Below are 15,351 nucleotides of genomic sequence, written 5' to 3'. Positions count from 1 at the left end.
TTTCTCCCTCACTGAAAGGTAGGGAGGGCGGCTGGCCACCCACGTGGGACAGGCGAGCACACAGAGGCCAGGAGTCCCCACCTGAGGTCGCAGGGCTAGCAAAGTCCAGCCGTGCAGGCCCCGGGACCCCTGCCTCACACAGCTTCCTCCACAACACATCACACAGGTTCTGGTGGGAAAATCCTCCCAAGGGAAATGCAACACACGCTGCCAGACAGCGTGACGGGGTCCAGGCCTGGGGCCTCAGGGAAGAGCCGCCCCATAGCCCTCGCCCGAGTATACCGCCAGCCTGTGGGAGGTAGAGACTATCTCTATTCATCTATTTATTTATCATATCAGCTAACTTTAAAAATAACAATATGTTAATCTAATTTCTCTTCTGGAAAAGTTTTTACATTATACTCTTTTCCCTTTTAGAAAGAATTTACATTTCCATTTTAATAAAAACCAAGTCATCCAAGGACAGAGTGAGCCACCGGCACTCTCAGAAACCCTCCTCCAGGGTGGCCTGGGGTCAGAACGGAGCAGCAACCAGGGGGTGTCCAGAGGGCCCAGGACACCCACCCTGACAATGGCGCCGGGCAGGCACCAGAGCCGCAGCAGACTCAGGTGTGGGGTTTGATGCCCACCCACAAGGACGCACAGTGAGGCAAGCTCAGGACAGGCTGGGGTGAGGGGACGCACATCCTCCTCACCAGCAGGCTTTCTGTCTCAACAGTGAGCAAAAACAGGGCTCCAGGGAACAAATGGCCAAAAACACGAAGCAGGGCTTCCAGATCAGCGTCCACGTGTGATAAATGCCACTGGAACCACAGCCTGGGATGGGGGACAGATGCTGAGGACATGAACTGGCATCAAGATCAACCTCGATGCTGACCACCTTCATCCCCTTCCGCCCCAGAATAGGATTTGGTCTGGCCACTCCAATGGGAACTGCTTTTCCATTTGTTAGAGGAAAAAGAGGTTAAGTCCAGGCAAAAGTCATCATGGCTAGCCGGCTCCACCGCCGGCCTGAAGAGCTCCCAGACACGGAGCCTACAGACCAGGTTTCCAGTTCTGTGGCTGCACACCCCGTGAGCTGTCGAATGTGTGCTCCTCCTCCCCAACCTGGCCATACTGGGGGAGGGGACACCCAGGATCTCCCGAAGCAAGAGGAACCCCTCATCCATAGCCAGCTCAACTCGGGCTACCGGGATGACACCGAGGCAGACATCTGTCCTCCATGCTGCATCGTTCCAGATAAGGCCTCTAAGCTTAAAAATGACTCCGGGAGTCAAAGGATGCCCTAAAGCAGGAATGGCCTCCAAGAGTCAATAACTGGGTAAGACGTACGACCTCAAACTCAGGCATGAAAACAAAGTCAGAGGCTGAACTCCCACCACGGTCATCTCCCTCTTCATCCTGCTTCCCTGCAAAATATAATTCAGGTTCTATCAATAGTGGTGACATGAGATATTTTCATTCAAGCCCTGATTTTTCTTAACGGCAAAAGAAATAGTAGAGTCTAAAATAAGTCCCATACAAATTACTCTGAGCCATTAATACTTTCTCTTTTTTTTTTTTTTGAGACAGAGTCTCACTCTGTCACCCAGGCTGGAGTGCAGTGGCGCGATCTCGGCTCACTGCAAGCTCCGCCTCCTGGGTTTCCACCATTCTCCTGCCTCAGCCTCCCGAGTAACTGGCACTACAGGCGCCCACCACCACGCTCGGCTAATTTTTTGTATTTTTAGTAGAGACGGGGTTTCACCGTGTTAGCCAGGATGGGTTTCGATATCCTGACCTCGTGATCCGCCCGCCTCGGCCTCCCAAAGTGCTGGGATTACAGGTGTGAGCTTCCGCGACCGGCCGCCACTAATACTTTCAAGGAGAGGAAGTAAGTGACTACACAGCAGCTAAAAAGCCTGACGGCTACACCTCACACTGTGCTGAAAGCGACCTGAAAAGACCAGCGTCTGCACTCACAGACATGCACGCACACAGGCAATTTCACCTCCAGGAGTTCATCCTAAGACTCATCCTGGATTTGTGCAAATTTGGGAAGATTTAACTGGAAACCACTAGAATCCCCAACCACAGGGGAGTGGGTAATTACTGAGACACATCCCTACAGCAGGAAGAGCGCTCCTAACTCCACCGCCTCTCCTGTAAAGTGCCAGGCCGACAGGACTCTCTCGGACAGATCCACATGTGTCTCAGACTCAGCCTTGCTCATTCCAGACACCCCTCTATACCAGCAGCACTGTTATCAGCATCCTGGGAAAACTGCAAACAACCCAGGAGGCTGCACTCCGTGTCCTGAGATGTCTTTTATGTTCTCCATTCAGTCTACAGAAATCAAAACCCAGTATGGTGGGCGTGGCTTGAGGGGTGGCCCACTCTCCAAGAAGGGGCGTTCAGTCCAGAGCCAAGAGATTTGGGGACCAGATGCACATCTGTTTGAATGTAAAATGAAGTGTTTAGGTACAGCATCTTTTTTTTAATTATCTCCCACGTTAACCCACTTTTTCAGTAACTGACCATCTACGACTCCCCAACGTACCAAAAATGTACACCTGCTTAAAAACATGGTAGAAAAACATAACTGACCAGAGAAAACACTGACAATATACTGAGGTGAAAAGATTAGAAACAGAAGGTACAGTACATTCCCATCTTGGAAAAGCTGCCTTTATTACACACGGCTAAATAGAAATCCAACAGGCATATGCTATGAAACCCTAACAATTCAGCTCACATATTAACGTGACTTCATTTTCTTCTTTTTGCTTTCCTAGAATTTTTCCAAATTTTCTGCAACTAAGATTACTCTTATAATCAGAAGAAATATTATTTGAACTTTTTTTAGTAAGTCATATTCTTTTCTTGTGGAAAGTCTACTTAATGGATACAATTAAAAAGCAACTGCGACAGAAAAGCCCGCTGGTGCAGCAACCAGCACACACAGGTCACTCAGTAACACAAGGATTCCATGTCCACTAGGAACGGGCGGCACCCACAGCCCAAGCCTGGGCACAGCTGAGGACCAGCACACAGGACACCTGTCACCTGGGCAGGGCTGAGGACTCACGCACACCACACCTGTCACCTGGGCAGGGTGAGGACCCACACACAGCACACCTGCCACCTGGACAGGGTGAGGACCCATGCACACAGCTGTCACCTGGGCATGGCTGAGGACCCGTGTACACCACATCTGTCACCTGGGCAGGGCTGAGGACCCGCACAGGGCACACCTGTCACCTGGGCAGGGCTGAGGACCCGCACACAGCACACCTGTCACCTGGGCACAGTTGAGGACCCGCACACACCACACCTGTCACCTGGGCAGGGCTGAGGACCAGCACACAGCACACCTGTCACCTGGGCAGGGCTGAGGACCCGCACACAGCACACCTGTCACCTGTGCAGGGCTGAGGACCCGCACACAGCACACCTGTCACCTGTGCAGGGCTGAGGACCCGCGCACACCACACCTGTCACCTGGGCATGGCTGAGGACCCACACACAACACACCTGTCACCTGTGCAGGGCTGAGGACCCACACACACCACACCTGTCACCTGGGCAGGGCTGAGGACCCACGTACACCACACCTGTCACCTGGGCAGTGCTGAGGACCTGCACACACCACACCTGTCACCTGGGCAGGGTGAGGAACCACACACACCACACCTGTCACCTGGGCAGGGTGAGGACCAGCACACAGCACACCTGTCACCTGGGCAGGGCTGAGGACCCACACACAGCACACCTGTCACCTGGGCAGGGCTGAGGATTTGCACACAAGACATCTGTCACCTGGGCAGGGCTGAGGATTTGTGCACAGCACACCTGTCACCTGGGCAGGGCTGAGGATCCGCGCACAGGACACCTGTCACCTGGGCAGGGCTGAGGATCCGCGCACAGGACACCTGTCACCTGGGCAGGGCTGAGGATCAGCACACAGCACGCCTGTCACCTGGGCAGGGCTGAGGACCCACACACACCACACCTGTCACCTGGGCAGGGCTGACGATTCATGCACAGCACACCTGTCACCTGGGCACGGCTGAGGATTTGTGCACAGGACATCTGTCATCTGGGCAGGGCTGAGGATCCGCGCACACCACACCTGTCACCTGGGCAGGGCTGAGGACCTGCACGCACCACACCTGACACCTGGGTATAGCTGAGGACCCGTGCACAGCACACGTGTCACCTGGGCGTGGCTGAGGACCCACACACAACACACCTGTCACCTGTGCAGGGCTGAGGACCCGCGCACACCACACCTGTCACCTGGGCATGGCTGAGGACCAGCACACAGCACACCTGTCACCTGGGCAGGGCTGAGGACCCGCACACAGCACACCTGTCACCTGTGCAGGGCTGAGGACCCGCGCACACCACACCTGTCACCTGGGCACAGCTGAGGACCCACACACAACACGCCTGTCACCTGTGCAGGGCTGAGGACCCGTGCACACCACACCTGTCACCTGGGCACGGCTGAGGACCCACACACACCACACCTGTCACCTGGGCAGGGCTGAGGACCCACGTACACCACACCTGTCACCTGGGCAGTGCTGAGGACCCGCACACACCACACCTGTCACCTGGGCAGGGTGAGGACCAGCACATAGCACACCTGTCACCTGGGCAGGGCTGAGGACCCACACACAGCACACTTGTCACCTGGGCAGGGTGAGGACCAGCACACAGCACACCTGTCACCTGGGCAGGGCTGAGGACCCACACACAGCACACCTGTCACCTGGGCAGGGCTGAGGATTTGCACACAGGACATCTGTCACCTAGGCAGGGCTGAGGATTTGTGCACAGCACACCTGTCACCTGGGCAGGGCTGAGGATCCGCGCACAGGACACCTGTCACCTGGGCAGGGCTGAGGATCAGCACACAGCACACCTGTCACCTGGGCAGGGCTGAAGACCCACGCACACCACACCTGCCACCTGGGCAGGGCTGACGATTCATGCACAGCACACCTGTCACCTGGGCACGGCTGAGGATTTGTGCACAGGACATCTGTCATCTGGGCAGGGCTGAGGATCCGCGCACACCACACCTGTCACCTGGGCAGGGCTGAGGACCTGCACGCACCACACCTGACACCTGGGTATAGCTGAGGACCCGTGCACAGCACACGTGTCACCTGGGCATGGCTGAGGACCTGCACACAGCACATCTGTCACCTGGGCAGGGCTGAGGACCAGCACACAGCACACCTGTCACCTGGGCAGGGCTGAGGACCCACAGACACCACACCTGTCACCTGGGCAGGGCTGAGGACCCACAGACACCACACCTGTCACCTGGGCAGGGCTGAGGACCCGTGCACACAACTGTCTCCTGGGCACAGCTGAGGACCAGCACACACCATACCTGTCACCTGGGCAGGGCTGAGGATCCATAGACACCACAACTGTCTCCTGGGCAGGGCTGAGGACCAGCATACGCCACACCTGTCACCTGGTCAGGAGGGGAGGGCCAGGGACGTGTTGGCAATGCTGGATTCTGGGCTGACCCATTCAGGTTTCTGACCCTCTCCTGCTTCCCCATCCACTGAAGCGGATAACACTGTCTCTTTTCCTCAGACCCCAGTGACGTGATGTTAATGAACAGGAGACCAGGGTGCACAGGGCAAGCACCTGTGTTAAAAGATACTGTATCTCAAAGCCACAGGGGACACACAAGGGTTTCATTCATCAGACCAGAATCCCTTAGAAACTGGACCATATAAAACCAGGATTTATGGCCAGGTGTGGTGGCTCATGCCTGGAATCCCAGCACTCTGGGAGGCCGAGGCGGGCGGATCATCTGAGGTCAGGAGTTCGAGACCAGCCTGACCAACATGAAAAAACCCTGTCTCTACTAAAAATACAAAAAATTAGCAGGGTATGGTGGTGCATGCCTGTAATCCCAGCTACTTGGGAGGCTGAGGTCGGAGAATTGCTTGAACCCGGGAGGCAGAGGTTGCGGTGAGCCAAGATCGCGCCATTGCACTCCAGCCTGGGCAACAAGAACGAAACTCCGTCTCAAAACAAACAAACAAACAAACAGGATTCACATAAAAGACTAACGGGAAGAGGCAGATACAACTCTTCATCCTTGAGTCTCAAAATTACCTGCAGCACATGTGAATAGCGCCCATGAACTGCGCGACAACTTAAAAGCCATAGTCCCTGTCCTCACAGGAGCCCTGAAGCAGAGTTGGGATGCTGCGGGAATCTCACCCAGCCAGGAAAAAGGTACAAAGGGCGGACACTTTTCCAGGCCTGGGCTATGCACAAAGATACAGACAGCAGTGCATGGCCAGTACCCGAACAACCAGAATCATCTGAGTAAGACGCCTCGGGGATGAGGGATCACCTAATTCAGCCTCTAATTCAGCCAGCGCTGACACCTGCCCTTCCCCTCGCAGATCCATCCCCACACGTAGTCTAAGCCACCTGCTGCTGCCAGGCCTCCTCTGAGCAAAACTTGACAAACCTAGTCTCTTATGGCAAACAGCAGAAAGCCACACTGTAATTCAAGCTAAATATCAACTGCAAATCTGGATTTTCTAATTGTTCTACAACAAAATATTTTTTAATGTAAATACCAAGAGTGAAAAGTTTTTAACATCCCCTAAAGAGCACCTAACAGTTCTACTGCAAATCAAGCTGTGCACCAAAGGTGAGGTTTCTAATTCTTACACAACGAGCTCCAGAGATTTCTTCCAAATACCAAAAGTAAAGAGCTAACAAAGAGCTGATTATGTAAGAAAAAAGATGTCCTTTTTTTATTTTTTGAATTTTATACCAGATGTTCCTATAATACCTCTTTTAAAGCATGTTTTAGGGGCAAAACTTTTTTCTTTTTTTTTTTTTTTGAGATGAAGTCTTGCTTGTCACCCAGGCTGGAGTGCAATGGCGTGATCTCAGCTCACTGCAACCTCCGCCTCCCAGGTTCAAGCGATTCTCCTCCTCAGCCTCACGAGTAGCTGGGATTACAGGCGCCCGCCACCACGCCCGGCTAATTTCTGTATGTTTAGTAGAGACGGGGTTTTGCTATGTTGGCCAGACTGGTCTCAAACTCCTGAACTCAGGTGATCTACCTGCCTCAGCCTCCGGGATTACAGGTGTGAGCCACTGTGCCCAGCAGGGCCAAAACTTTTAATTAACCTATAATTTCTTTTTTTTTCTTTTTTTTTTTTTTTTTGAGACGGAGTCTCGCCCTGTCGCCCAGGCTGGAGTGCAGTGGCGCAATCTCCGCTCCCTGCAAGCTCTGCCTCCCGAGTTCACGCCATTCTCCTGCCTCAGCCTCCCCAGTAGCTGGGACTACAGGCGCCCACCACCACGCCTGGCTAATTTTTTGTATTTTTAGTGGAGAAGGGGTTTCACCCTGTTAGCCAGGATGGTCTCAATCTCCTGACCTTGTGATCCACCCGCCTCGGCCTCCCAAAGTGCTGGGATTACAGGCGTGAGCCACTGCACCCGGCCCAACCTATAATTTTCTAATTTTTAATATCCCTTCAGAGTTTCTCTAACCTCATCCTATGTAGAAAAAAAAATCCTGAAATATGAAAAGACTGTTGTAAAAACAAGCACGTCATCATAGACTTCAACGCTTAAACCTGAAGGGGCTAAACTGACAACCTTCTTAACCTCAAATGTAAAGTTGTTTCTTTATGAGGACAAAAGAAGGCCTGAGTCGCTGAATCCTGTTCCCAGAATTCACTTCTTCAAGCACTGAAGGAAAAAGCAGTTTGTTGCTGCATCAGGTTCACCTTCACCTCTTCAGGCCTGAACTTCACCGTCCAGGTCTGTAAAAGGACACCTGGTGGTAGACCCTTAGAGCAGCTCATTGGTCCCCTCTTGGCATTAGCAGGGCCTCGTGACAGCATCACTCAAACGCCTCCATGGTGGGACGCACACAGTTCTCTTGGTCCCCAGCTCTCAATTCCAGGATTTCCCCATAAATTCACAGGACACAAACAGGCACCCACAGAATGGCTTTCACAACCAAGGCACGTGAATGCCGGGCAGTGACGTCCACAGCCACGTTCTCTGCACAGGGAGCTGACCAGGTCCAAGTCCCCGCACAGCCCAAGAGCGAGTTCAGATTCCCTGCATCTTTACCAATGGCAGGAGGAGCTTGGAGAGGCAAACAGAACCCCAGGAACAGCCCCACACGGGCTACATCCCAAAGTCTCACAGCAAAAGCATCCCTGTAACGTTTGATGAATTCATCATCTGCCCGCCTTCCCACTTACAAACCTTCATGACACTGGACAATCGTGTGTGACGGCAGGATCTTCCGAGGTGGGGAGGGGAGAGGCACAGCTCTGCCTGATCCCACCAAGGGTCATGCTGCCTGGGCAGGCAGGAAAGTTGGCCGCAGGCCGAGATGCCACTGCCAAGCCACACTCCCTCACCCAAGGGCCCTGCCAGCCCAGCTCTAGAACAACTTGAGCCCCTGCAGCTGGACTGACTCGTGACAAGGGCCTGTCCGACTCCACAGGATGCGCCAAAGCACCTTCCAAGACTGAATCTGAGGACGGTTCCGAGCACCACCGGTACCTGCAACAGGAGCCCACAGATCCGCAGGTGACAGCCACCCTGCTCAGGAACTAGAGGACAGCCTCTCTAGGGCCTGAGGCGGAGGGCCTGAGATGTTCCAAGGACAGTTCAGAAACTCAAAGAGTCTGTACGGACCTCCCAGGGTGTCTCCAAACTTAAGACAGGACTGCACCTGAGGCTATCACAGGCCGGGTGGGCCAGGCATGGAAACAGACAGTCCCCACAGCAACGAAATCCTCCCCAAATTGCCAAGAGCAGCCCATAATCTTGATCATAGATTTCTGTAAGTGACCCATGCTATGCCAGCACTCCTGCTGGGCAAGACCAGGCCTCAGGTTCCCGGCGCCAGCCAGGTGGCCGTATGGCAGCTGACTCCTGTTCTCCACATTCTCCCACTTAACAGAGTATAAACAGAAATATTCCACTTGAATTTACCATTTTAATTCAAATAAGTACAATAAAATAAAAAGTCCCTGAGCAAGAGAGCAGAAACCTAATCCTTCTCACCATTTCTCCAGCTGGGCCCACTCAAGGAACATCAAAGGCAGCCACCTTCTAGGCTGTTTCCTCCTCTTGTGACCCTACATCACCCACTCCAGCACCACCACTCACTCTCCACCCACAACACCATCACCACACCCACTCTCCTCCAGTCTACCACCATCATCACTCACTCTCCACCCACAACACCATCACCACTCACTCTCTACCAACTCCACCATCACCACTCACTCTCCACCCACACCATCACCACACCCACTCTCCTCCAGTCCACCACCATCATCACTCACTCTTCACCCACACCATCACCACACTCACTCTCCACCCACAACACCATCACCACACTCACTCTCCACCCACAACACCATCACCACTCACTCTCTACCAACTCCACCATCACCACTCACTCTCCACCCACACCATCACCACACCCACTCTCCTCCAGTCTACCACCATCATCACTCTCTCCACCCACAACACTACCATCACTCACTCTCCACCCACAACACCATCACCACACTCACTACCAACTCCACCATCACCACTCACTCTCCACCCACAACACCATCACCACTCTCTCTCCCAGTCCTACCACCACTCACTTTCCATTCAATCTACTATCACCACTCACTCTCCATCCAATCTACTATCACCACTCACTCTCCATCCAATCTACCATCACCACTCACTCTCCACCACTCCACCACCACCACTCTCCACTCACACCACCACCACTCACTCTCTACCCACTCCAGAACCACCACACTCCACCTGCAACACCATCACCACTCACTCTCCACCCACAACACCATCACCACTCTCTCTCCACCCACTCCAGCACCACCACACTCACTCTCCATCAAGTCCACCACCACTCACTCTCTACCTACTGCACCATCACTGATCACTCTCCTCACTGCTCCACAGTCATTTCCTACCCACTCTGCAAACTTTTCAGAGTACCTCTCTCCTCCCTCGTGTGTAGCTCCTTGCCATGGAGACCTTCACACCCACTGCCTGTCAACTGCTGTTCAAAGATGACACCCCCAGAGGACTGACCTCATCCTCTTCTTTCTGCCCCTCACTCACATGGAGCCATTTGTGGCCTTTTCCCACCTGCTTGTCTCCCTGTGCCCTACTTGAGGTTGGAAGCTCCGGAGTTGTTTTTCTCGTGTTCTCTCCAGAACCTTCCAGCCTCAGGTCTTGGGTGTCCTTGTTTCTCCTCCTCCATGGTGACTACCAGGGCCTAGCTCCAGGTCCCTGCATCCTGTGGTCCCTCATGGCCCTCTAGAGGCCCCAGGGCACTTAGAAGCTGGAGGCCTGCCTCCTTCAACCCAAGTGGCACAGCTTTCCCCCAGCATAAGGGCTTTTGACATACACCTGTGGTTTTACTGCAGTACCAGTGCTTTTAAAAACCTAACTGGTGGGCTGGGCACAGTGGCTCACGCCTGTAATCCCAGCACTTTGGGAGGCCAAGGTGGGTGGATCCCCTGAGGTCAAGAGTTCAAGACAAGCCTGGCCAACATGGTGAAACCCCATGTCTACTAATAAAAAATTAGCTGGGTGTGGTGGCGCGCCTGTAATCCCAGCTATTCAGGAGGCTGAGGAGGAGAATTGCTTGAACCCAGGAGGCCAAGGTCACAGTGAGCCGAGGTCGCACCATTGCACTCTAGCCTGGGCAACGAGCAAAACTCCGTCTCAAAAAGAAAAAACACCTAACTGGTTATCGATGTTCCCTTCTGCAAAAGCTGCCAACATCATCTTTTCAAAACTCAAATGTCACACTTGTACTTAAAAGAGTTAGCTAGGCCGGGCGCGGTAGCTCACGCCTGTAAGGCGGGTGGATTGTTGAGGTCAGGAGCTCGAGCCCAGCCTGGGCAACATGGTGAAACCCCATCTCTACTAAAAATACAAAAAAATTTGCCAGGCATGGTGGCACATGCCTGTAATCCTAGCTTCTCGGGAGGCTGAGGCGGGAGGACTGCTTAAACCCAGGAGGCAGAGGTTGCAGTGAGCCAAGATCGCACCACTGCACTCCAGCTTGGGAGGCAGAGTGAGACTGTCTCAAAAAAAAAAAAAGAGCTAGCGAAAACATCAAATTCCTTGACTTGTTCACAACCTCACTTTCCAGCCAGACCCAACACTCCTGACCACTCCCAGGCTTTGAGCAGGGAAGGCCTCACCAGCTGTAGAATCCTACTCTCCTCCCAGCACCAACCCCCAACTCAGATCACAACCCCGAGTGCAAGGTGAGCCCCCAGACCCTGTGCCTATGCAGCCCCTGACAAATGCTGCGTCTCAAGTGCCCACACTGGATGGAGCAGTCAGGGTCCTGCAGAGCCCCACCACCTTTCTGCATGCCCCCCACCCCCAGCCTCACACTACATGCTGCTCACAGACAGTGCCAGTGAAATCAAGGGGGAATGAAAGAGGGCCCCGGAGACACCATCCATTATGTATCAAAGCATGTTTGAGAACCATCTGAAGAAACCACACAGGAAACCACACAACACCAGAAGCGTGCTCTAACCGAGGCCCTGGGCCCAGCTCCTCACCGTGAGGAGATGTAATGAACATGGCTGCGTGCTGAGCACGTGCCCACATCTGGCATTCTGAGTGCATGCCCGCATGAGGTCAGGGCATGGTACGGACAAGCACAGTGGAGAGGATAAAAGTAGCCTCGCAGCACACCCACTGGGGTGGGGTTTTGATATGACTTCAAAAACCCACATTGGGTCCACCTGGGTGCTCATACACCCTCTCTAAAGCAGACCCCAGTGCTTGAAGGCAGGGATGCCATGTGACATGCCTGGTCGCAGGTCAGGGAGGGCAGACACCCCAAAAGGCCTCGCAGGGACCACTGAAACCTCTGCGCCAATGGAGAGGGCTCCACACTCTGGATGCATTTTCGCTACAGATGTATCTCAGGCAGAGGCAGCATGTGCGGACTCTTTCCAACTCTGTGCGCTAAGTAGGTAAACACATCAACAGCCCCTTTCACTCAGTTACAGAGCGATGCACGGTGGGAAACACTAAAGAATCAGGTGTTTCAGTGACTGACATAACCAAGCACGGTAAAGAACCGCACACCAATAAAATAGACTAAATTTCTGGCCTTAAAAGCCTCTTTCCCCCATGCAAGTTTAAAAAATTTTCAAAATTTCTATAGTTTCATGACAACTGCAAAGCAGGCTAAGTAGCATTTTTTACCAGATTTCATAAATCACGAAATCTCATCCTTCTGAGAAAAAAAGTGGCCAAAACAAGTACTTAGCTCTTGGTCCACCCAGGTGGAATTAACTTCCTCTGTAGGAAGACAGGTGCCAGCAGGTGGCTACAGCCTGAGCCCTGGGCCTGGCCCCCGTCCAGTGTCTCATGTGGAAGCCCCCCAAGAAATGCAGGATTCGCTGCGGTGCTGCAACACCCTCCACCTCAATTTAATTAAGGCGTTTATTCAAAATTATCAATTAACACAGTCGGTAAAGATAAGGAAAAAGTCAGAAGGCACCACCCCATCACCACCCAACTGCACAGTGTGGTATCCAAGGCCACAACTTGCGGGTGGTGACCGCAGCTTCAGAGATCAGATCCTTCCATCTTTCACCTTCATTCCGCTTCAGACGCTTTAAAAGTCTGAAAATAAACACTACTGTAGCTTACATGTTGTCATTCTGAAATAAAGGCAGAGAACTACAAAGAATTTAGTGCGAGGCAAACATTCGTGTGCAGCATGAAGCAAACATACTTACATCTTTTGCCATGTTACCAGATCCGGGAAATCAGTGCTACAAATGTTCACCTTCCCAGAGAAGAAAAATGATTTTTCTGGTAAAAAAAAAAAAAAAAAAAAAAGGAAAAACAAGAAATAAGTAAGAATGAAAAAAGAAGTTTAAAAAATAACACATCTCAAAGGAAACGTGGACCTTCCTTCCCAAAGGCACCCTCCATCCTGAGAGCCGGGCTGGCCAAACCGACTCCCACACTCAGAATTTTAAGTCGCCTCGCCAGACGGAAATGCCCCCTGCGGAAAAGTGGCCCGCGGGCCCGCAGGGTCACCACCACGACCCCCAGGTCCCCGACGGCCCGCCCAGCGGCCGAGGGTGGGGCCGAGCCCCGGCAGCCAGGGCGCAGCGCCTCCCTCCCGCCGCTGCAGGGGGGTGCCCCCCCACCCACCTGGGCGCAGCCCCGGGGTCCCGGCGCAACGTGCAGGCTCGCAGCGTCCACCCCAGACCCCAGCGGCGCCCGCCCGGCTGACCAGTAACTCTGACAGGTGGGCTTCCGGGGTCCGCGCCGCGCGCCTGTCACTAGGCCTCGGGCCGCCTCCGCACGAGGCGCCTCCCGCGCGCGCCGGAACCGGGTCCCCGCGGGCTGCCGTGGGGCGGCCTCCCCTCCCCCGCCCTGCGCGCTCCGGCCGACCCTGGCCCCAGCCCCGGCCCCGGCCCCGGCCCCGGCCCCGGCCCCACCTCCAGCACGGGGCGCGGACGCTGCTGTCGGCCGGGAGGGCCGGGCCCGGGACCCCCGCCCCGCGGTCACCTGGGGAGCCCCCACCAGCGCCGAGCGCGCGGGGTCCCCGAGGCACAGGAGCGCGCAGGGCGCGGAGGCCGCGGGTCGGGGCCGCGCGGCGCCTACACGCGGCCGGGGCACGGGATAGGGTGGCCGGGGGTCCCGCCCGCACCCCCGGCTCCCGCCCGCGGCTCCCGCGGCATCCCCTGCCCGCCCGCACCTGGCTGCCCGGTCCGGCCGCGCGGGCGGGGACGCGGAGAGGGCGCGGTGCGGGGCGCGAGGAGGCGCGGGCTGGGGCCGGGCCGGGCGGTCCCGGCCGTGGCGGGGTCCCTGCCCTGGGCCGAGCGGCGCCGGGACGCGGGGCTCACCCTGGCCGAGCGTCGGGCCGGCGTGACGTGCGCGCGGCGCGGTGACGTGGGCGGCGGCGGGCCCGCTCCGCGCAGCGCGCCTGCGCGCCTTTTCGCGCCTTCGGCGCCCTCCTCCTCCTCTTCTGCTGCTCCTCGGTCTCCTGCTCCTCCCGCCAGTGCTGCGCGCCCTGGGAGAGTGGGGAGGGGCTGTGCGCGCGTGTCCGTGTGTGCGCGTGCGCGTGCGGAGATGGAGCCCGGGCCTGCACCGGGACGGGCAGTGCGCGCGCGCGGCGTGCGCTCGGAGGCTAAGGGGCTGTGTTTGTGCGCGCCTGTGACGGTGTGTGTCCGGAGAGAGAGGTGGCCGGCTGTGTGCAAGAGTGTGTGTGCACATGGGAGAGCGGGGCCGGCTATGTGCACGAGTGTGTGTGCATGTGGGGGAGTGGGGGCTGGTGTGTGCACGTGGGGGAACGGGGCCGGCTGTGTGCAAGAGTGTGTGTGCACGTGGTGGAGCAGGGACTAGTGTGTGCACTAGTGTGTGTGCATGTGAGGGAGCGGGGACTGGTGTGTGCACTAGTGTGTGTGCACATGGGGCAGCAGGTAGGGGGCCGGGTATGTCAGGATGTATGAGTGTGTGCAGGGAGCAGAGAGTGACGGCTGTGTGCACGAGTGTGTGGGGAGGGGTGCAGGGACAAGTGTGTGCAGGAGTGTGTGTGCACTTGGAAGAGCGGGGCCGGGTGTGTGCTTGAGTGTGTGTGCGCACAGAGGAGAGGCAGCTGTGTGCGCGCCTGTATGCGCGGAGGAGAGGGGGCCGCTTGTGTGCATGAGTCTGTGTGCACATGAAGGGCCGACTGTGTGTGGGGCTGTGCATGTATGGAAAGCAGGTGTGTGCATAGACGTGTGTATCTGGACACACGGAAGAGAGGTGTGTGTGCGTGCGTGGCACAGAGGCCGCTGCCTCTGCTGGACCCGGTGGCCTCCAAGCCCACGACGGGCCTCCGCCCAGATTCCCAACAATTTTGGGCGTCCTCGGTGCCCGCTGGACGCAGCCTGGCCCGGGACTCGGCAGAGAAAGCAGGGACAGCAATCTCCAGAAACAGTTTCATTGCATGGTGAGCCTGGTAGTCCCGGAGTCTTGGAGACTTAATTCACCCTGGAGGGCCCCGCCGCTAGGGCCAGGCCCGAGCACCCCAGCCAAAGGCTGGCTAGGCCAGAGAAAAGTCCGAAGTTCAGGGCCACAGCAGGCGGCAGAGGCTGGTGCGCGCCGAGGGTAAGGAACGTCTACAGAGGACTTGAGGAGCTGACTAAAGGCCTCTCTGCCTGTGCGGTGTATTATTACATGACAGCCCACTTTGCACGTTTTATGCTGATTTTGGCCACTCCTGCCCCTCAGGCAAGGCTGCACCCCCTAAAGCTCTGGTCACTTGGCTTAAACTGC

General features: G+C 55.7%; 1 protein-coding gene across 8 annotated transcripts in view; it reads right to left on the bottom strand.

The window, feature by feature from the left end:
• Positions 1 to 14,139, bottom strand: part of TFDP1 (transcription factor Dp-1) — a 57,897-nt gene extending 43,758 nt beyond the window's left edge. For 2 of the 8 annotated variants that reach the window (XM_054447091.2, XM_063650678.1), the window contains exons 1-2: positions 13,938 to 14,139; positions 12,816 to 12,891 (exon numbers count right to left, since the gene is read on the bottom strand). In XM_054447091.2, coding sequence (XP_054303066.1) covers positions 12,816 to 12,827 — 12 coding nt within the window. In that variant the 5' untranslated portion in view covers positions 12,828 to 12,891; positions 13,938 to 14,139. Of the gene's footprint in view, positions 1 to 12,815; positions 12,892 to 13,239; positions 13,458 to 13,529; positions 13,712 to 13,789 lie in introns of those variants that run through there. The other 6 variants (XM_063650677.1, XM_054447088.2, XM_063650676.1 and 3 more) reach the window with 6 other exon arrangements.
• Between the last annotated feature and the right edge of the window lie 1,212 nt (positions 14,140 to 15,351).

The sequence above is a fragment of the Pongo pygmaeus genome, chromosome 14 (genome assembly GCF_028885625.2).
Source record: "Pongo pygmaeus isolate AG05252 chromosome 14, NHGRI_mPonPyg2-v2.0_pri, whole genome shotgun sequence".
Classification (NCBI taxonomy): Eukaryota; Metazoa; Chordata; class Mammalia; order Primates; family Hominidae; genus Pongo; species Pongo pygmaeus.
This window is presented reverse-complemented; position numbering and strand designations above follow the sequence as displayed.